At 37.6% G+C, this 23,778-nt stretch overlaps 1 protein-coding gene across 1 annotated transcript in view; it reads left to right on the forward strand.

The window, feature by feature from the left end:
* DCC (DCC netrin 1 receptor) overlaps nt 1–23,778 on the forward strand; it is a 450,546-nt gene that overhangs the window by 196,501 nt on the left and 230,267 nt on the right. Inside the window, exons 6-8 of the mRNA XM_039322125.1 lie at nt 4,255–4,403; nt 6,198–6,336; nt 14,444–14,493. Coding sequence (XP_039178059.1) covers nt 4,255–4,403; nt 6,198–6,336; nt 14,444–14,493 — 338 coding nt within the window. The remainder of the gene's footprint in view (nt 1–4,254; nt 4,404–6,197; nt 6,337–14,443; nt 14,494–23,778) is intronic.

Genomic DNA, 23,778 nt, shown 5'->3' on the forward strand with positions numbered 1-23,778 from the left:
CTTGCAGAAATATGCAAATTTATACAGTTTCTAGAATAAGAGAAATGTACAGAAAATGCATAAAATGTTTGTGCAGATTTTTTTAAAAAAACACCACAAACTAATGTAAACACAGCTAAAATAAATTTAAGATGGCACTGATTGGTTCATGTCTCCCTACTGCCTTTGATTAGAAATTTAGCTCTGTCTGTCAAGCATTTATTTAAAGCTATTTTACAATATAAACTGCCATATCATACCATCCTTGCGTATGTATATTTGAACACATACTTAACTCTTTGGGACAAGTCATTAATTTATATAGGATTTAATAGTCTATATCTGTCAATGAGAACCTGACATGCAACTATTGTGCAGTTTACTTGTAACAAAAATTCAAATTGTACAAACTGGCTGTCATTACATATGCTGTATGTCCCTTTATTTATTTTCCTTTTTGGAAAAAATAAATTCCATCTTTCAGCACTGAATTATTACAAGACAGCTAATGATACTGTAAAATGATATTGTAAAATTGCAGAAATCAATAAATACAAAACAGCAGCCCAACTAGTTAAGTTGATTTCATGAAACACAATTTAGTACATTAATGTACTAAAAGGTTTGAGAGAAATAAAAGAAAAAAATCTTTGCACAGCACTAGAAAGACAATAAATCTAGGAGAGTAATGGGATTATAGAAATAGGACACTAAATGAAATAATAATCCAGTTACTATATGTAGAAGACAACTGTTTTGCTGTTAATAACAGTATTATGTCTGTTTTATTTTTCAATAATTGAAGAAAACTTAAGGGAAATGAAAAGAGAAAAAGAAAATAGCCTTAGGCATTAACGTTCAGTAAACTGAGACTTAATGGAAAGAAGACATGAGTTTATTGAAAATGTTTCCACACAGAAAAAAGTGTAAATACAAAGTTTGGGAGATGAAACAGGAAAAAAAAAATGAATATGAAGCACTTTTTAAACTCCATTTGTTTGGTTTGGGTTTTTTTTAAAGTGACATATGTCAGCTTCCTATTAATTTCTATTTCTGCATTTAAAAGCTGAACTGAATTTCTGTTTCTGAATTTCTATTTCTGCATTTAAAAGCTGAATAATGGCTGATTTGCTATATATGAAATGGGTCTTTGAAATTAATACTTGAACATTAAGATGTGACTTCTTTGGTTCTTCTTCTTTGTCCATCTAGTTTATGATTTATTTTCTCCCATCTTCAAAGGGATGGATGAAAGCAAAACATTAATGGAGATTAATAGGTCCTCATACTGGAATAACATTAAAAATACCCCTTTCACCAAAGCCCCCACAAATAGCCATTAAAAGCTTCTGCATTTAGAATTATAGGATCAAATTGCAGAATACAGAATAACAAAGTTGGAAGGGATCTTGGAGGTCTTCTAGCCCAACCCTTCCCAAGGAGACCCTATACCATTGCAAGCAAATGACCATCCAATCTCTTCTTAAAAACCTCCAGTGTTGGAGTATTTACAACTTCTGAAGGCAAGCCATTCCATTGATTAATTGTTCTCACTGTCAGGAAATTTCTCTAAACCTCTAGATTTGATCTCTTCTTGGTAACTTTACATCCATTACTACTGGTCTTGCCCTCAGGTGCTTCAGAGAGTAAGTTGTCCTCCTATTCTTTATGCCAGCCTCTCAAATACTGGAAGGCTACTATCATGTCACCCTTAGTCCTTCTCTTTGTTAAACTAGACATTCCCAGTTCTTGCAACAATTAAACATATCTTTCGACCTCCAGATCCTAATCATCTTTGTTACTCTTTTCTGCACTCTGTCTAGAATCTTAATATCTTTTTTATATATGGTAACCAAAACTGGATGCAGTATTCCAAGTGTGGTCTTACCTAGGCATTGTAAAGTGGTATTAACACTTCACGTGATCTTGAGTCTGTCCCTCTGTTAATGCAACCTAGCACTGTGTTGCCTTTTTTTGGCAGCTGCAGCACACTGCTGGCTCATATTGAAGTGATTGTCCACTAGGACTCCAAGATCCTTCTTACAGTTACTACTATTGAGCAAGGCACCACCTATATTATACCTGTGCATTTGGTTTTTCTTGCCTAAATGTAGAACCATACTTTTTTCACCATTGAATTTCATTTTGTTAGTTAGCGCCCAATGTTCAAGTCTGTCAAGATCCTTCTGTATCTTAAGCCTATCTTCTGGAGTGTTGGCTATTCCTGCCAGATTGGTGTTGTCTCTCAAATTTGATGAGTTCCCCATCTATCCCCTCATCCAACTCATTGATGATGTTGAAGAGCACTGGGCCCAAAACAGAGCCCTGGGGCACCCCACAACACACTTCCCTCCATGTAGATGTGGTTCCTGAGGACCACACGCTGAGTATGGCTGGTCAGCCAGCCATGAATCCATCTGTTGCTGATGCTGTATAAGCCACATTTTCCTATCTTATCAAGTAGTAGGTTGTAGTCTACTTTATCAAATGCCTTACTGAAGTCCAAGTAAATTATATCCACAGCATTCCTCTGGTCCACTAATTTTGTCACCTGGTCAAAGAATGCAATAAGATTTGTCTGGCATGATCTATATCAGGGTGTCAAACTGCCAGCCCGTGGGCTGGATGCATCATAGCGAAACGGCACCCACCCCATTGCCAGCAATGGAAAAAAAAAAGTTGTGATATGTCACAACACGTCACGTAACGTTGCGAGTTTGACACCCCTGAATCTATATGTATGCAATACATTTATTCTGCCCCTTTTAGTAAACTTTTCATGCTACCTAGATGAATTCCTTCTCTCCTGATAAGGTACAGAATCTGCTACTACATGTTACACAACAGAAATTTGCCCAATGATCTACAGCAGTGTTTCCCAACCTCATCATTTTTAATGTGTACAGACTTCATCTCCCAGAATTCCCCTGCTGCTCATCTTAAAGTTGCTGAGGTTGAGAAATACTGGTCTGTAGACTGTGTCACCAGATAATGAGGAGATCCCAAATACCAGCTGGCAGTCTGTCTCCCCAGTTGCACTTGATAATGTACCTGTGCTTTTATTTGGCTGTTTCATTTATTATTTATTATATTGTTTGCATGGTTTTTCCTTGTCAGCTTTTTAAGCTGTGAACTTTTGATCATAATAATAATAATAATAATAATAATAATAATAATAATAATAATAATAATAATGAATCATTATTTCATTTCCAATCCTTTCAAAGGGTAGAGAACAGGTCTTTGTATGATATTCTTGGCAAAAGGTGCTACTGCAGCCTTTTAAAGTCCCCTCTTCTTAAAACTAACCTATGCCAGTAATTTCCTCATAGGATTCAGACTGAAGTCCCCATTCATCTTCACAGAATTTGTTCTGAACCTTTTTCAACACTTCTGAATCCTTCTTTAAGGGAGGTACTCAAGTCATTGTTGAAAATATAATTATCCCGAGACTGAACCTTCTGGCACCTACAGTATTTGATGCCTCTTTCCAATACGATCAGGATCAAGCACTCTTTCAGTAAAGTTTCAAGCCAGAGGTAGACCCATCTTGCAGCCTCAGCTTATATTTAATTAGGTTGCTCATCAGAATGCTCTGGGGTACTTTGGCAAATGCTATTTTAAGTCAAGATACATGATGTGCTATAATATCCCTTGTCAGTCTTCTTCTAATAAGACTAAATACTCCCAATTCCTTCAATCGCTCTTCACAAAGTTTAATTTGTAGTCTCCTGATAATCCTCATTACCTTACTCTGAACATATTCCAATTTGCCTAAATCCTTGTTAAAGCCTTCTGTGTAGAATGGAATAGTATTTATATCAGATTGATTGCTCTGAAATACTTGGGCCCACCCTCCCTGCCCCTGGAAGATGGGAGCAGTATTTATCCTTCTCCAAGTAGCATTTATTCTGTTGTCCAAGATTTCTCAGTAAAACCTGAAGTCATCAGAGATGCTATTGGGATTGGGCAAGTTGAAATAGTTGAAATAATACTTTCCTAACTTTATATCTGAACCCCCTTTTTATGACCCTGTAACCCTTAATTGGGGATAGAGTTGGGCTGACTGTATGGAGCTGAGAATTTACTGGCTGGATGCCCTTCCTAATACCTTGTGCAGTTTTCAGCAGATATCTTTTCTTGGAGAGAAATATTTGCTGCTATCTAGGATTGAACTCTCAACCTTCCAAACAGGAGGCAAGTGTCCTCATCATTAGGTCACCACACAGCTCAACTTTATAACTGAACTGTTCCTGTTTGTTTTTCCCAATACAGTGCAAGTTCCTGGACCAGTAGAAAACCTCCAGGCTGTCTCTGTCTCACCTACTTCAATTCTTATCACATGGGAACCACCTGCATATGCAAATGGCCCAGTGCAAGGGTACAGATTGTACTATACAGAAGGACCAACTGGGAAAGAACAGGTGAGGAAACATAGGAATTTATAGCGATTGAAATGGTCAAAAATGGAATGAAAGGTGTAATCCTTACTAACTTGTATGGTTTATCAACATCCTCATCCCCTCAAAGAGGGGAGTGTGATTCTTTAACCTATGAATTATCAAAATATGGGCACTCAGTGACATCACAGAAATTTGGCAGAAGAGAGTGCCACAACATTAGAGAGTAATTATTGCTCTTTCTGTGTTTCATTACTCAAGCTGGAAGAAGCAGATTCCTTAGCACAAATGGGTCTCCAGTTACTTTGCCAGAGATGGAGATTCTCTGGCTTTATTGAGCATTTTTTTCCAGTTGAATATAAATTCCATTCTATATTTTGTATGGGAAAAATGGTATTTGGTCCATCATATCTTGTGGGAAAAGAATTTAGCAACATAAAAATATAATTTCCCTTACTTAGGACACATTCCTACCACTGCTGTTTCTTAAGCTTCAGTCTTTAGAATTTGAGTGTATGTGAGGCTGCTGACCTCTGACATATAAAAAGTATTATATGTGCAATAGGATTTTACCTGTTTTTGTGTACATTTAATACATTCAATTTTCAATCCCGTTTTCAGAATAGGATAGAATAGAATAGAATAGAATAGAATAGAATAGAATAGAATAGAATAGAATAGAATAGAATAGAATAGAATAGAATAGAACCTTAAAGGTCTTCTAGTCCAGCCCCCTGCTCAAGCAGGAGAACCCATGCTTTTAGAGACCGAGTGCCCAAAACCCGGCACTACACCCGCCCCCATTCCACCCCCCTGCCCACCCCGCTCCATCCCTGCACCCAGCGCCTGCATACAGGGCCACCCACCACCTCCACAGCCTGCCGCAGATCACCCAGGTGCCCCAGCAGCACTATGGCAGCCCCCCCTCTGCCTGCGCCCCGCAACATCAACTGCATGCAAAGGGGTGTGATGGTAGAGTCTTGTCCCTGCTGCCCAGTTGCCATGTACTTGGATGTCCTGCTCTGCACGGCCCGCGCTCAGGGGTAACTCTCCTCTGGAGAGGGCTACTATGAGGAGAGGGGGGAGGTGGGGCTGGAGCAATGGTGCTGGTGCCCACAGAGAGGGCTCTGAGTGCCACCTCTTGCACACATGCCATAGATTCACCACCACTGACCTATGCCACCTCAGACAAGTGACAATTTCTGAAGGCAAGCTGTTCCACTGGTTAATTGTCCTCACTGTTAGGAAGTTTTTCCTTAATTTCCTTAGACAATTGTATTTGGGTATATACTATTGTTTCTAATTTGCACAGTGTATATTTATGCACTTCTCTTCCGTTGCAAACCATACTGTACAATTTCAAAAAGTGTGCATACATTACAGGTTCTTCCTTATATTCAATAGACCTAAAACAGGTGTTGTATTTTAAGTAAATATAATTTTAATATATTTTAATTGAATCTCAGCCATTTCTTGTGGGGATATCACATGATCTCAATTCTATATATTGCAACCTGAGAAACAGTAGTTATAGGAATATATCCTAGAAAATGTTTGTTTTTTTAAAAAAAAACTAAAATCCTCTCCTAGAATATAAATTGTATGAGGGACCAAATTTCTGAAAACCTAGGAATGAATAACTCCATTCTTCCAATTCTTACATAGTGAAATGAAATATAATTAATATTCTCTCTCTGTTCTATTATCTGTCTGTCTGTCTGTCTGTCTGTCTGTCTGTCTATCTATCTATCTATCTCAATGTTCTAATTTTTGTGCTGTCATATTTTTATTTGTTTGTTTGTTCTTTTCTGCATCTAGACCATAGAAGTTAATGGTCAGTCCTATAAGTTGGAAGGTCTGAAGATATTCACAGAATACACTCTCCGCTTTCTGGCTTACAATCATTATGGTCCAGGAGTATCGACTGAAGGCCTGACAGTTAGGACCCTTTCAGATGGTAAGTAAGAGCTATGAAACATTAGGTTATACATTAATCAGATCTGATTAATGTAATTTGAAACAAGGGTCAGCATGGTTTGGAAACTCAGTTGCATTTAACAAAATATCTGGACTTGTACTCTTCTAAATCAGTGATTTGTTGATCTGGCTCCAAGAATGATTTTGGTTTGCTGATTCACTCAGACTGCCTTCCAATTAGATTTTCAAACTGGATTCCCGTGGTCATAAATACTGCTGTTTAGTTCTCCTTACTCTCTTTCTTTACCATATGTTCAGGCGTTGGCAATTGAAACGACTTTTGAACATCATCAAATACTTGGTAGATTAGCTTCCTGATGGGTACATTGGATCATCCACTTATTCCCTGGTTATATTTTGAAAATTGTTGTTAAATATATGCCAAAGAGAAAAAAGAAAGAGAAAGCAAAAGATTTATGGAATTATGGATTTTGGTAGATAAGTTTAGGATATCCTATATAGATATGAGAATATTGATGAATGAAATCTCTGTCTGTCTGTCTGTCTATCATCAGCAGTTGATTTATTAAAAAAAATTCACTATTAGACAAGAATCCCAGAATATATATTAATGAATATATAGAGGGATGAGGAAGAGAGTAGGATAGAAACAAACCAAGTTCGTGTTACCTTCCCAAGATATTTTAGCTCCATTATTTTCAACATTCGATTCTCTCACATATATATTCACACATACAGTTGAGTGCTTTTAGTGACCCTCCAAATGATGGTTTACTTTACCCAACTGGAAATCAAAGGATTGGTAATAAAGAGTAGAAAATCTTAAATTTGCTTGTGGACAACAAAGACACAAGATACCATGTGTGAATGATGTTTGTCGATTTCAGTTTGACATTTAATACAATCATTCCTCAGCATCTAGTAGACAAACTGGGCCTTTTAGGCTTTAATACTCCTTTGTGCAACTAGATTTTTGATTTTCTTATGGATGGGCTCCAGTATGTCCATGGTGGGACTAATGTTTCTAACACCGTTTTCTTGAACACAGGTTCTCCACTATTGTTCACCCTGTTGATTCATGACTGTTGTGCTAGGTTTGCAGTCAACCATATTGTGAAGTATGTAGATGATACAACAGTAGTGGGCCTTATTCAAGATGACAATGAGGGTGCTTACCACAAGGAAGTAGAGGGTTTGGTAAACTGATATAACAAAAACAGTCTAATTTTAAATGTAGAAAAAACTAAAGAGATCATTGTCGATTTCAGAAAAGGTAGTCATAGTCACACACCTATGTTTATTAATGATTCACCTGTGAAGGTGGTTAGCAGCATCAAGTTTCTGGGTGTGCAGCTAACAAAAAGACTAGCTTGGTCACTCAATAGTGAGACACTGGTGAAGTGGGCAGAGAAGCGCCTGCAATTTCTGTGTTGCATGAGAAAAATACATCTTCCTTCCCCTGTCCTTACCACTTTTTATAGAGGGATGATCGAGAGCATCCTGTCTTATTGCATTACTGTCTATTTGGAAGCATTACTGCTTCAGACAGGAAAGTGGTGCAGAAAGTGGTGAGGATGGCAGAAAAGATTATTGGCAATTCCCTCCCTTCCATCCAGGACATAGCATATAAACGATGCATGAGCAGGGTCCACAGGATTGTCTGGGATACTACACATCCTCTTCATGACCTGTTTTCTTTATTACCTTCTGGGAGGATGCTTCATGGTATCCGAAGCAGAACATCCAGATTCAGTCACATATATAACATATATGTTTCCAGTTATTTCATATAGTAGGCTGTTTCTTCTTTTCTGAAAATTTTGCAATGTAGAGATATATGACTGAGATTTTTTTCAAACATTAATTTCAAACACAGAAATTATAGTTTCACTATAAGTTCCAGAAAGTATGAAACCAGACTTTGTAAATTAATTCAGTCAAGAAAAATATTAACTGTGCAAATTGCATATGATAATTGTGCACATTTAATGTGATCAATTCCTCATGTCCCTAAACTCTTACTGTTGATTTCCATATTAATTTTGCCCTAAAAACTTTTTTTTAATTTTGTAACCTCTCCCATTAGAAAATTCCTGCAGAATGCTGATGGATTTAATCAAGTAACTAAAGATTACAAGTAACTACATTACTAGCATGTTATAATGTAACTACTTTTAAAAACAGTAACTGTGAGAAGGATCTTGGAGTCCTAGTTTTATATTTAGGCAGGAAAAATCAAAGGTACAGGTACAGATTAGATGAGACCTGGCTCAAAAACAGTAACTGTGAGAGGGATCTTGGAGTCCTAGTAGATGATCACTTGACTATGAGTCAACAATGTTCAGCAGCACCCAAAAAAGCTAATACAATCCTGGGTTGTATAAATAGAGGCATAGAATCAAGATCACGCGAAGTATTAGTATCACTTTATAAAACCTTAGTAAGACCACACCTGGAATACTGCAGCCAATTTTGATTATCATACTACAAAAAACACCATACTACAAAAGACCTTGGAAAAAGTTCAGAGAAGATCAACTAAAATGATCAAAAGCCTGGAGACTAAAACATATGAAGAATGGCTGTGGGACTTGGGTTTGGCTAGTTTAAAGAAAAGAAAAAACAGGCAACATGATAGAAGTATTCCAATATTTGAGGGGCTGCCACAAAGAAAAGGGTGTCAAACTATTCTCCAAAGCACCAAAGGGCAGGACAAGAAACAATGGTTGGAAACTGACCAAAGAGAGGAGCAACCTGGAATTAAGGAGGGAGAAACAAAATGTTATTAGATCTCACAAAAAAAAAACCATGTGAAACTTCAAAAGCTTTAACTTTGCTTTCCTCTCTCTTTTGGTGATCATGCCATTATGTAGGGTAATGCAAACCGGGTGGTGAAAAAGGTAGCAAGCCCAAATTTAGAAACCAAGAGTTCTGGATGCAGTCAGCATTTCAGATAGCCTTAAAGGACATTCAGACTTTATGGTTTACTTATTCTGTTTCCATGTCTTCAGTACTTTTCCTTTTTAAAAAAAAATCTTGAGGATCTAGCCCAATGCTAAAGTTCTTGGCTTGTAAATAGAATGTTTAATTACTGGGAATGAGTTTTTAGGAAGAAAAGCAAACTTGCTAAAACCTTGTAAATCTTCTCTCTTTTTAATATTCAGCAATACTACATAGACCTCCCTAACTTTCTTATGAGCCTAACCAGATACAATTCATTACTTGTAATTTGGAGGCTGTTCTATTATCCCCTGGATCTTACTTTTTAATCAATGAATGTTTGTTGATGCCAAGTGCTTAGTATCTTATAGCTCCTATATCGAGGTAGTAACCTTATCTACAAGCAAATTAGATAAAGTAACTAATTTAAATTGGTTAAAGTTACAAGATTTGCAGTCACAGTGAATCTGTTGCAGAGAATGAAATGTTATCATTTGAGAGAGGTGGACCCTGTGCTTCTAGGTTCCACAAGAGATCTTCACATGCTAAAGGATAATTCCTCTGTGATTCATTCATCAGTTTGGACTGCCTTTTCCAGAGAGTATATATCTGGATAAACCTCCTTTTCTTTAACATCCTTTATAAGAGGCAATGGATGGAAACTAATCAAGGAGAGAACAAACCTAGAAGTAAGGAGAAATTTCCTGACAGTCAGATCAATTAATCAGTGGAATGATCTGTCTCCAGAAGTTGTGGGTGCTCCAACACTAGAGGTTTTTAAGAAGAGATTGGATAGCCATTTGTACAGAATAGTATAGGGTTTCCTGCTTGAGCAAGGGGATGGACTAGATGACCTCCAAGGTCCTTTCCCACTCTGTTAGCCTATTATTCTGTTTTAGTATTAACGCTCAACATTTCCACTCCAATATAATGCTTTATCTAATTTTATATCCAGTTTTTAAAAGAAATTTCCATTACCTTGAATTGGGTATTTTACTCAGGATATAACACCACAATTTTGCATATTTTTCCATCATTTTTATTCATTTTCCTTAAAGAGAATTTGCTTTTGAAATTTATTCCAAAGCAAAAAGGGATTTTGGTGAAATTCTAAATAATGAATTTTAATTTTCTTGTTCTTATTTATGGAAACATATATGCCAAAGGTATGTGTGATAGTTGTGTCCTTAATTGTACTATTGTCTCTTCAACAATCAATCACTCATTTTCCAAGGTTTCCATGAAATTCTGAGGAGCTAATTAGTCCAAGTAAATATCTTTTCCCTCTGGATAAATTTTGAAAAATTGTCCTCCCATTTTAATTACTTAAACATTTTCTTCATCACTTAAGCAGTGTCTTTATTGTATGACACCTTGACAGCTGTTCAAATACAATAATTGATATCTGTCAGAACAAATGAATAGGTCTAATTTTATACTGAATTAAAAGGATTTTTACACGGCTCTCAGAGTATCTCCTAAGATAAAGCAATCACTAAAGGTAGTGGAACCAAAGCAGAACCATTGCCCCAGAAAGCAAAAGAAATGAACTAGTCTAAAACATCTATTGGAAAGGTGAAGTTTTCATTTTCGAATCTCCTTACCTTTAGTCAACTTGTGTCAGAGATGGGAAACCAAGAACAACACTTATGATTTTGATGAGGGGATAGAAGAGGAAGTCATCAGATTTGCAGATGACACTAAACTGGCAGGAATAGACAACACCCCAGAAGACAAACTCGGGATCCAAAAAGATCTTGACAGAATTAAACAATGGGCCATATCCAACAAAATGAAATTTAATGTGGAGAAAAGCAAGGTTTTATACCTAGACAGGAAAAGCCACCTAGTAAAGGTGATCTGGTTACAACCACCCAGCCATGCCTACCTGGCCACGCTCACCTGGCCACTTTGAGTCATCCCATTCCACAGTTAATACCCCCCTCCTGTGCCCCACACAGCTGACCATTTGAGGAAAAAGACCTCTAAGTTTTTATTACTTTCTTCAATTTGTTCCAGGCATCAAATGGATGTGTTTAAGATGCAAATATATTGACCAGCTTTTGCAATGAGAGTTGGGTGGTGGAGAAATTTAACAAAACAGGTCTACCTGTTAGGTTAAGGTCTAATAATAAACCCCTCCTCAGTCTTCACTTGAACAATATTACTGAAAATCAGATTAGTGAAGATCAGGAGGAGGCAATATGCTTCAGGGTAGAAACTCACAGTGGGACCAAATGGACTCTGGTCCCTATTTCACTTTAGGGGATGGTTAATTCCCATGGAGAGAAAAAGTCATTAGAAAGCAAAAACAGCTTTACTTCTTCTTAGTGAAAATTTACAAACAGAAAGAATTATATGTGGTCTAATAAATACTTTATTCCATGAAATAAAATACTTTCCTCTACAACTGGCATTCGTGGCTTTGACAACTTGCTCATCGTTTGGAGATTTCATGCACAATGAATAATGATAAAAGCCAGTGATAAACCAAGAGGATAGCAAGATTGTGAGAACATAGGATGGAGCCTTTTTCCAAACCAGGCCATTTGCTCACTTAGTGATAACATGCTGGAAGGAGAAACAGAGTTTTTGTTCTCGTCCACATGATTTTCCAATCAAATGGAGTCTATCAAAACTTGGTTATGGAATATGTGGAGATTCCTGAAGAGCAGGGGCATTTTAGGACTGTGTGAGGCCCTCAGGTTTTGCAGTTCCAAGAACATTTTTGATCATAATTCTGAGTGCTAATACTGTAGTGTGAGTTTTCTGCTGTTGATGAGAAAGAATATACGAAAAACTTTACTTAAGTCCTAAAATGAGCTTCAGAGGAAGAGCTTAAAAATCTTCTCTCAAACCAAGGAATATAAAAACAAACATTCCACCTCTGACCTTGCTCACTATGGACCTTAAGATCTTCTAGGTCCATGCACAGAGATTGTCCATGTTTTTAGAGCAAGACAAAAATGGTTCTTCAATTTCAGCAGGTCAGAAGTTGTGTTGACTGATATGGACAAAGGATCAAATTCTTTCCAGACTTACTTATCCAATGGAATTATACACTCTGTTGATTTGTAAAAGCTGGTGCTTGGCATCTCTTCTCTGGAAGAGTCTCCATGTAGACTGCTAATCTGATTTTCAGCGGAGGTATAAATTTCCAAAACACTAATTAACAGCAATCAAAACTTCAAATGAAATAATCGAAACAAAGAAATCAAGAAGCATCAGCAAAAGAGAAGCCATGAAACAGTCAGAGGTAGTAAAAATAATAATCATCTATAAACAACAATAATACCATTAAAACATCAATTTAAAAGTTTGGTGTATTACTTTGTTTGAATTTGGTACCTAAAGACTAGCATCGTAAGTATTGGCTGGGCAGTCCACAAGCAGTCTACAAGCACTGGGACCAAATGTAGAACACTGTCAACACTGACAAAGAGCTGACCATTTGGTCAAGTCAGTATTCACCCCTCTTCCCCACCAACACATGCTTGCAGTGCAAAACAACAAGCCTAATTCAATATAAGAGGTGATCTTCTGGGATGAATCCCATTACTATGTAAGACAGAGGTGTCAAACTCAATTTCATTGAAGGCTGCATCAGCATTACGGTTGCCTTCCAAGGGACAGTTGCTGTCCCCTTCTTTCCCTCAGGCTTGCCCCACAAAATCCTCTCCTCTCCTATCCCCTTCTCTCCCTCAGGCATGCCCCGCCAATATCTCTCCTCTCATCCCTATCACCTTCCCTCCCCCATCACTCCTCCTCCTTCCCCCCAAAAACCCTCCTTTAATATCCTGTCCTCTTCTCACCCATGTGTTCATTTATTACCTGGCTGGCCTTTTCACACAGCATTCATCAGCTGGAGCTGTGTGCACTGATTCTGGGGTCCCTGCCAAGTCTCCGCAGCCCCACAGTGCCAGCTGACTCTCCCCCAGGCCTCTCTGGCACTGCTGCTGCTTCAGCTCACCCCCCTGCTACATACTCAACCACCACCTCCTACTAGTTTGCTTGCAGGCCAGATCTAATCACATTACCAGCCAGATCTGGCCCCTCGGCCTTGAGTTTGACGTGTCTGATGTAGGACATCTAACATTGCATCACTTTGGAGCACTGCTTTGTCAGAACTGCAGAGGCATTGTGGAAGACCTACAAGAGTGGACTTAGACAAATGTTTAAGGTTAGAGATCAGACCTTTTTTTAAAGAGACCTGGTACTCTTATTGCCCAACATTGTTCACTTCAGATGCAAGAAGTAAGCTTCATTTGACAAAATCACTGTATCTCCAACTAATTTCCAAAGCCAAAATTACTTAAGTCCATTTTAGTAGAAGAGTGAATATGAGACGCAGAGTTTCAGTACAGGTAGTCCTTGACTTCTGAACACAACTGAGCCCAGAATTTTTGTTGCTAAGTGAGAAATTTGTTAAGTCAGTTTTGTCCCATTTTATAATGTTTCTTTTCACATTTGTTAAGTAAATCACAGCACTTGTTAAGGTTGTTAAGTGAATCTGGCTTCCCCATTGACTTTGCTTGTCAGAAAGTTGCAAAAGATGATCAAATGAGCCCAGGACACTGCAACCATTATAAATATGAACCAATTGTCAAGCATCTGAAAGTAAATCACATGACCATGGGGGGTGCTGCAACAGTCATAAGTGTGAAACATGATCATTAGACTTTTTTTCAGTGTCGATGTGACTTCAGTCACTAAATGCATTGTTGTAAGTCAAGGACTACCTGTAAGCAAAAAGTCTCCTGTTTATTTATTGTTTTATCAAATTTATATGACACTCATCTCGCTATCAAGTTACTCTAGAAGAAAAAAAAGCAGTATAGAAAAAAAGCAGTACAGTACAGGGTTCTACTAACATTGCTCAGCCAACTTATACATCTGTGCTTTTTCGGAAAATTGAGTTACAGAAAGCTAATTTTTGAATAATGTGGCTAAAGATTATTGGAAATGGGAGGAAATTGTGCAGATGTGTTTAGTTTTCACCTCAGCGGGGAAGTTTCGAGGTGCCAGCTGGCAATGTTCTCCCAATTGCTTTCTCATTATTAAAGTGAAAAAAAAGTCATATAGATGGAACTTTGGAAGGGGGGGGAGAGTTATCATTATCTTTTATTACTCTAATTACAGCTTTGCCACTTTCATCCATTTTTCTCCCCCATCCCTTTGCATTGCAGTGCCAAGCGCTTCGCCTCAGAATATCTCTTTGGAAGTAGTGAACTCAAAGGTAAGCCAACACACTGTCTTTTTACCTGAAATCACAATGGTTGTGTGCCTGTTCATTTATGGGCTTCATGTGTCATTGTCCTGAACTATTATTCTGGTGTAGTTTGTCTGGTGTGGAGTTCACCTCTGTATGCAGAAGAATGGAGGAGTTGGCCCCCAACACATAGATGTTTGAAGGCATTAAGAAGGGAGAAACTGCTCAGATAGATAACACTGGGTCCCATTTTCATACTCTTCAATTTACAGTCTCTCATGGATTATGTGTGTATAAATAAATAAGAGCCATGGTGGCACAGTGGTTAGAATGCACTATTGCAGACCTACTCTGCTCACTGCCAGGAGTTTGATCTTGACCAGATCAAGGTTGACTCAGTTTTTCATCCTTCCAAGGTTGGTAAAATGAGGACCCATATTGTTGGTGACAATATGCTGACTCTGTAAACCACTTGGAGAGGGCTGTAAAGCACTATGAATTGTATATATAAGTGCTATTGCTATTTAACCTTTTTTTGTATTGCATGGAAGTATGTACATGTCCAACTCATTATGTTTATGATGCTTTTCTGTTTTGATGGAATTTAGAGTTGACCAGCTACCAACATTCTAGGTTAAAACAGCTATGTTTATTTGTGTTTCCTTTCCTTTGAAAGCATTGATGTACAAAATGTCCCCTTTGTAATTTGTTTTTCATAATCAAGACATTGGAGGTGTGTGTGTGTGTGTGTGTGTGTGTGTGTGTGTGTGTGTAATGGGCTTTCAACTTTTCCAGTGGTAACATAAATTATCTGAATTCTAAATCTTAATGGTGAGGGTGCCATGGAAGTCTATGTTGTTCTCTAGGCAATTTAGGATCTACCTGCGTCATGTTTCAGCTTTTCATGGATGTGATTTCATTAAGATGCAGTTTCATTTCTTCCTTTTGCAGGCAATGTTCAGAGAAAGAAATAACCCCTTTTGAGGTTGAGAGAATTAGGTTTCCTACTATTCAGAACATCTTAAAGGGGCTACATTTAGAATATCCAGATTATGCTGTAATAGTCAAAGTCTGTAGAAGAAAATTAATATTTTCCAGGACTGATAAAAATGTCTTTCGTTCCTGAATTTCCCACTTCCTTTGGATAAACGAATTTATGCTTTCATTAGGTGAGGCTTATAGCCCAACTATTCATTTTAGATCTTCCCTCTCTAAAGGCCCCAATTCTTGTTTCTGAACAGAAGTTTCTAGGTATGAGGAAAAGAAAATGGAAATGTAATTTCCTGTCCAAAGCCTGTCATTTGTTATTGATCTAGAACAGTACCAATAGAATATTTGTAGCTCAGGGTTGTCCCTAGAACAGTGTTTTCCAAACTTGGCCAACTAAAAATGTGTGAACTTCAACTCCCAGAATTCCCTAGCCTTCATGCTGGCTGAGGAATTCTGGGAGTTGACGTTCATACATCTTAAGGTGGCCAAGTTTGGAAAACTCTGACGTATAGGGTTGGGAAGTAACAATTCCTTCTGTCCCTCTCAGCAAGCTGATTTTTGTTCCTATTGCATCCTTAAAATTGAAGTCAAAGGTTCACATATAAATGTATGTTGTGTGTCTGTGACTGTTTTATATACATACACTTTTTAAAGTAGTTAAATGTGCATTGCTACTCTTTTTTGTTTAGTATCCACTACCCTATCTCATTAGCTGTGCCAGCCATCCTGTTGCCATTCTGTAGAAAGAAAGTTTGTACAAGAAAGGCAGCTGGGGGACCATTTCCCTCTTTTTCACATTGCATAAGTCAAGGTATCCTGGGTATTAGAGAGCCATGTTTAATTAAGAAAACTACTCTGCTTTGTTAGAATTTGGGCAGATGTGGTTAGTTATTAATTGTGGGTAAACAAGACTTGCAAGGTATTTGCTGACTCTAAGAAAGAGAGGATGGCTGCTTCTGATGCTTTTAATGAGGCTTTGCTCTTGTGGCACACTTAATGGTGCAATCTGGATTTTATGAGCTAAAGCCAGATTTCTGGCATAGATATTAAAGGTTCCTTGTCCCCATAAAGCAACTCATTTGTGTGCTGGATGCCATGATCAGAGTCATCAGAGACTGAAAGATCAAGGAAAGAGATTGCTTATTCTTAAAACAAATCTTGACAGTGATGAATTGCCCTCTATATTGTGGGACTGTTGAAGGTAGACCCATCAAGGAGCAAATAATTTCATAGTTCAGATGGTACAGTAGGTGGACTATCACTTAGTCTCAAAAACACAGAAGCAAATGGATCTCTGGGGGAATAGGGTGGACAATGAACCTATTGAGAACTTGCCTATAGTTATGGACAGCTAGATATTAGACTTAGTCTGATGGTTTGAAGTATCTGCAAAGGGTAGCAGATATTGTGGCTTGGAGACATCATGGGTATTCTATCAAGAAGAATTAATTACTTTAAATTATATGCCCTTATTGCATTTAAATGATTAATGGAATATTGTAGGTCAGGGTTGAACTGTGAGACCCTTGGTACTGTATGAGCTTGGTTGTTTTCTTGCAGACATTTCATTACCCAGTTAGGTAACAACATCAGTGCTAATAGGTAGTGGTGTTTGCTGTCATTGTTTAACCTAGTAGTTTGTCCTGTCAGTGTTGGTGGGAGTGGTCTTAGTGGTTCCTTGATTGAAATGTCTGCCAGAAAACTTATGCAATATATACCTCTATATCTATTGTTTATCTTGAAATGATATTTGTACCTCTAGTTTAGTTTTCTCCACTATTGTGGTTACCAACATGAGACCCATGATCACCTTCAGTTGCCTCCTTGATAACTACCAATTTTTTGTTTCCTCTCATTTTTAGAGTTTGGATATTTTTGATTCAGCAAAAATAAAAGCACAGACTCACTGGTATTGCTTTTTTTTCTTGGCTGTATTTATACCCTATCCATATTCATAGAAATGAAAAAAAAAAAAACCACAATGGAGGTAGCTAGTATTTAGTTCTGTGCTCACAAGTGGACTTAACTGCCCAAAGGAAAAAAAATAAATGTAAAGAGGCTAGTAAAGAGCAAATTGACTAAAAGGTAGGGTGAAAAATGCACTCATCTGTTTATCTTTTGTCAAATGACTCAGCTCAGCCATTTTGTGAAAGCTCTCCAATGGGCTATCAAGATTCCAAATGTGTCCGCCAATCCCCCAAACTGCAGTCAACAGTAATTAGCTGTATTAACTTTGGCTGCTTTTTTTCAGATTTTTTCATCTTGTTCCCTGAAATTTCTTTAAAAAAAGATGATGGGATCAAACTCATGATGGTTTCAGCTCAAAACTTGTAGTCAAGGAGATTAACTCTGCCTCTTCTTACTTAAATATGAATCCAGATAATACAGGTTAAATATTGACTCATGACCTCAATTGGGACCAGAATTTCTGTTGCTAAGCAAGGTGGTTGTTAAATGAGTCATGCCTGCTTTTACAATCCCTTTTGCCATTACAGTATTTGTATGTAATTTTGCATTTCTTTTTCTTTTCCTCTGTACAATTAATTGTACAGTCCTTAAGTTTTAAATATGAATAGAATAAAATAGGAATAGGAATAGGAATAGGAATAGAATAGAATAGAATAGAATAGAATAGAATAGAATAGAATAGAATAGGAATAGGAATAGGAATAGGAATAGAATAGGACTAGACCTTGGAGGTCTTCTAGTCCAGCCCCATTGTTAAGTGAATCATGTGGTTGTTAGGTGACTCCAGCTTCTCCATTGACTTTACTCATTAGAAACCAGCTAGGAAGGAAATGGCATGATCCAGAATGCTGCAGCCACTGTAAATGTATGCCCATTGCCAAATGTCCAAATTTTGAGCATATGGCGATGGGGATGCTGCGACAGTTCTAAGTGTGAGAGTTGGTTGTAAGCCATTTTTTTCCAATGCTCTTATATCTTTGAATGGATATTAAAAGAATGATTGTAAGTCGAGGACTACCTGTAATTGGAACACTTGATCTGCTGCCATTTTATGTTGAGCTAAAATAATTGAAAGCTTGTAGACCATTCAAGTGCTCCACCCTGGAATACTCAAGATATCTGTAACAAGATGTATGTCAAGTGCCTGAGAAATCAGGAGATTCAGGCAGTTCAAATGAGTACAACGATTTATTGCAAGCTTAAGATCTCTACAAGAATCTGACCAATGGTCAAGGAGATAAAAAGGAATTCAAGATGAGCTAGACTTAGATCTATTGTGGGTATGCAGGGACTCATGACTTATGATGTGTTTGGCCACTCTCTCAGGCTCAGCCTATTCATCTCCTACAATATCTTGTTGCAAAGGCACACCCTGGGTGAACCCCTATAGATGTGGGTGCTCTTTATCCTGAGTCATCCTGCTTCATTTAGATCAGTACAATCTGCTACACTACGTGAGAAAAATCTAGATAGAGTCATTCTCAGCCATACAAGGACATGCCATCTTTTGTCATTAAATTACAGTCCCATGATGGCTCTAAACTACAATCTTAGGATAGAGAGAAAGGGCAGATGGAATAGCAGACTTTAATTTTTAACAGTAGAAGTAGTCTCTTATACCATAGAGATTACCTAACTCAGTGTTGTCTGCAATACTGTCTGGCAGTGACTAGAGCAGAGTTTCTCAGCCTTGACAACTTGAAAATTTGTGGGGCCCCATTCCCAGAATTCCTCAGCCAGCAACCTGCACAGATTAAGGAACATTGGAATAGAGTGACCAAACCGCCTGATCTCATTTCTCAGCTGAATAAAGTAAAATTATATTAGCAGTTCCTTTGGAAAGGCAAAATTCTTAGTGCTTGTTTCCACAGGAGCTGACTTCTAATGTTTTCCAAAAAAGGGAAGGAAGGAAGGAAGGAAGGAAGGAAGGAAGGAAGGAAGGAAGGAAGGAAGGAAGGAAGGAAGGAAGGAAGATTTATTTTAAAGAAATGGGACTTTTTGGACTTGTTGAAGAAGTTTTAGCCTACTGTCTGACAGCTAGATATGATTTGGTTGAGATGGCAGCTAAACATTTCCAAATGGCATTTGGCAAGGTGAATCTCTACCATGAAGAAATAAACATTTGTGGGAAATTACCTCAAAATTTAAGTTGTATCAAATAAGGTCCAGTATCCGTCAAAGAAAATATATGTGTGAAATCCTTAGATGTCTCTTCATAGCAAGTAAAATCCATTCCTCCTTTCAAAAGTGTGAAAAATGTAACATCAAAACCTTCCAAATAATGTTTTGATTCCTTTGACAGAGTTAATAAAATATCCACCTAGCTTACTTGCATTTATATCAATGTTTGTTTGTTTTTTTTTAATTTAGCTTCTACCTGAAATAGATAGCACTTGTAAAGAATGTGTCCCTTGGCTATACAGAAGTGTACCAATCCCATACTATTTTCTATCTAATGAGATGATTGCATTGGTTTTAATACCAAAGTTCTCAAAGGCTGAATTGCCAATTAAAGTAACTCCTAACAGACTTTTGAGCAGCTCTGATTGTATTGGGTAAGATTTGTTAATTAAATAAGGTCACAGTCCCATAAACTGTATATGAGTGCAAGACCCACTTCTCAATAGACAGATATAGGATTATGGTGCCAGTTGTGGTTATTTTGTTATAGAAATGGCATTAATATGATGTCTAGTTATCTAGCAATGACTTAAAATTTATCACTATATGAACAATTTTGGATTTACTAAGATTAGGCTGTAGCAAAGAAGAATATTTTTTGTGATGGTAGCATAATGTCACTTTAAAATCCTCTCCCCTCCCCCCTCCTCCTCTCGTCTCCTCTAGTCTCCTCTCCCATCCCCTCGCCTCCCCTCCCCGAGAAATGAGGTTTGCAGAAAAAAAGCAAGCAAATCTGGTATGATATTCCTGAATAGAAGGAACTCATAGCCAGAATTTTATGTGTGTGTATGTGTCATACTACACAGAAACTATGTAATTATATTCAAATACACACTTATCACACACATGCATAATTAAAGCACACAAGTCTGGACTGGTATTGAGCTATGCAATAAGATGAAGTTTACACTGAGGCAAGCTTGACTCCTGGTGGCATCACAGGCACAATTATGCCACTTCTTTGGCATGATATTTTTCCCCCAACTTCCTGTTTTAGCCATGGAAGTTCTAGATCAGGGTAGGCAACCTTGGCTCTTTTATGACTCGTGGACTTCACCTCCCAGAATAGAATAGAATTCTGGGAGTTGAAGTCCACGAGTCATAAAAGAGCCAAGGTTGCCTACCCCTATTCTAGATGGTCCCTCAGTCATTTACTAATCAAAGTTGATCCTATTTAGCTTTCCAAATCAGACAAAGTTTCATAGTTGTATTATCTGTGAGATGAATGTGTAAAGAGACATAGATAGCAGAATAATAACCCATTTTCTTGACCCTTGGACTAAGCAAGCATGGTAGGGATGTCCTCCAGGTATAGTCCAGATGGCAACTATGCTGATGCACTTTAAACCTGTGAGTCCATACAATTGTGTTTCTTATGTGAGAAAACTTTGTCACTGGAAATATTGAACCAGTCATATTTGGCATGAATGAAGGCAAATATACATTTCCCAGGATAATGTTGCATTCTGATAGAGAAACGTTCCCTGAGGATGGGCTCCGGCATGAGTCTAAAAGCTCAGAAGACTAAACCTCTTGTCCCAGTGACTGACCCAGACTGGATCCTGCAGACATATTTATCTCCATTGTTTACTCAGTTTAATCAAGATAAGACAATTCTATTTTCCCTTTGATTTGTATGTCTTATAGTACCCTAACCAGTTAACACTAACCAGTTAGTGTTAACATGCTACCATCTTACTGTCCTAATGAAAGATGCGAATTCAATGTCTATAGACGAAATATGTGCTAAGGCATCACCATAGCAATGGCATGGTGGAATACATACCTGAGAACAAGTGCAATTCACTACAGGTAAGCAAGTAAATATTTGCAGGCATGTTAGAAATAATTCAGAGGTTTTGAAAAGTCAATAATTCTGGCATTGATACAACTTAGAAGCTGTTTTTTTTTTAAAAAAAAAAAATCCTTTTCCTTCTTTTTTTTGTTTCTTTCCCAGGAAAGCAGGAGTTTCCAAAGAATTTCAGAAGCAGAAATAGACAAAATAGATGAGAACAGAGGAAATTGCATCTTTTAATTGAACTCAGTGCCAATTTCCATCTTAGAAATTGGAATCCCTGACCAAGATTAAATAAATTCCTCTGTTGGTGTAATTCACACCCATTGTGTCTATATAGCTACTATGGGGGAAAAAAAACCCACTATTAATAAGCCCATTTGAATGTGCACATATCAAAGCAAACATTCAGTACAATGGCTGAATAATGTATACATTTTGCCCCAGGAAAAGAAAAAAAAAGTGAGAGAAAGAGAGAGACAATGTCAACAAGCCTGAGAATTTGCCAGCATCTTTCATTTTTTGACAGCTTGGCTGTACTTTTCTGCTGAAGTGATTGTTTTATGAGGAAAACAATTGTGTTGATTCAGAAACATGATGATTTTGTGTTATCTGTGGCTTGTATTATCTTCTTCCAAGTATTATCAAGTTCCACACAAGATACATTTTGGCATTTTTCTAATGTACTCTGTGATTGAATCTGCATTTCTTCTCATTCACCGTTCTGTTATTTAATGGGAAGAGGATGGCAGGGTTTAACTATGAACTTTATGGTTCAATGGTCATTATTATTTGGTTTAGTTGTTTTTCAGTAACAATCTTCCTGGTATTTTTGTTTTCACTGTGTACCGACAGTGTACAGTCTGTTACTAATTTCTTTGCATCCTGAAGCAAGCTATAAAATATACTGTAGTTATCTTATATTTTTGACAGAAAGGAGATGCAGTGTAAACCAACAATCTCCAATCTGGCACCCCTAAGGCATGTTAAAGAACAGTGATATAAGCAAAAGGAGGGGGAGCAATAGAAATTAAATAGAATTTAATTTTAGTAAACATTTTAATAAATACTTCAAACATTTCTCATTTTATTGGAGATATTTTATATCTTTCAACTGACATTTCAACAATGCCTTGTTTTAGTGCACCAGCATTAAAACTGTTTTCTATGAGAAAATAATAATAATACAACCAAAGAGCTACACAAAAATGAACATAGGTAAAGTAACATTACCTTAATCACATATCCTAGTCCCAGCATTGTGTGATTGTATGCACTGAGTGTTTAGTATGTTATTTTAGTGGTTCAATAAATATTGTGATCATAAATATTTAAAATTACTTTGTGGACATTATTCTTGATTCATCTAGCTAAGAAATGTGCTCCATGACTTTGGGCTGTATTCTAGGGTTGTGGTTGAGATATTTGCTCCCCATCCTTGCTCTCGGGTTTATTTTTCATTGCAGATACCAGAGATAAAATCTGAACTTGCCTGCTTACAACACAAAGGAAATGCAATGCTACCAAGTTCTTGCTACTCACAAAGTGGCTGGAATGCATCAAGACTGAAACTGGCCTAGGGGCAAATTATCCATTTGGCCCCTCACTAGCATTTGCTTAGCTAGACCATCTGCATTTGCTGAGGTTTACAGAATATTTAATTCACTGATCAGTAAATTGAAAGTGCCACTGTGACACTATCAGCTTAGCTGAAATCCTTCACTCAAGGGCATAAATGCCCTCAGTGAAGACATTTGCAGATCTGTCTTGAACGAGAGCACTTGGGGAAGTCCTGGTATGTGTTTTGAGCTTGTGTGGAGTCAGCTAGAGCTGAATAATGGGTGGGTGAAATATGCTAGAAAGGAAGAATTGTGGTCGTCTTATTTGGCTTGATAAAGAAGCGTTATCTGCCATGTTCTCTTTATAAATTAACCCTGAAAGTGACTTCTGCAAGTAAGTTGGGCAAAATAACCCAGTGTGCTTCATAATTGATCAGAACAAAGCAAAACTTTGATGGAGTGATTTGATTCAAAACTGACTGAGCTGAATCACTGAGGATGTTGTGATAGTTGGGAATGAGGACTGTCAAAGTATAATAATTGAGGGACACCATCTCCCAGTTCATAGAGAGTGGGACCTAAGGAGAGAAAGATTTTGGAGGTGAAGATAGAAGAATAGGTCTGAGGGAAGCTCCAAATGGGAATAGGTTACCCAAGGGACTGTATTTTTCACTTGTGCAGTGCAATCCAGCAGATTGGGCAAGTTGCAGATCCTGTCAGCCAAAGAATGTTGACTGTTGGGAACTTCTCTGCTGTATGTAGCTCCTGCTTTGTGGACAATTCTCCCATTGGAGATTAGAATGGCTCCAATCCTTTCGG

The sequence above is a fragment of the Crotalus tigris genome, unplaced genomic scaffold, assembly GCF_016545835.1.
Source record: "Crotalus tigris isolate CLP2741 ecotype Arizona unplaced genomic scaffold, ASM1654583v1 scf7180000023830.6690815, whole genome shotgun sequence".
NCBI lineage: Eukaryota > Metazoa > Chordata > Lepidosauria > Squamata > Viperidae > Crotalus > Crotalus tigris.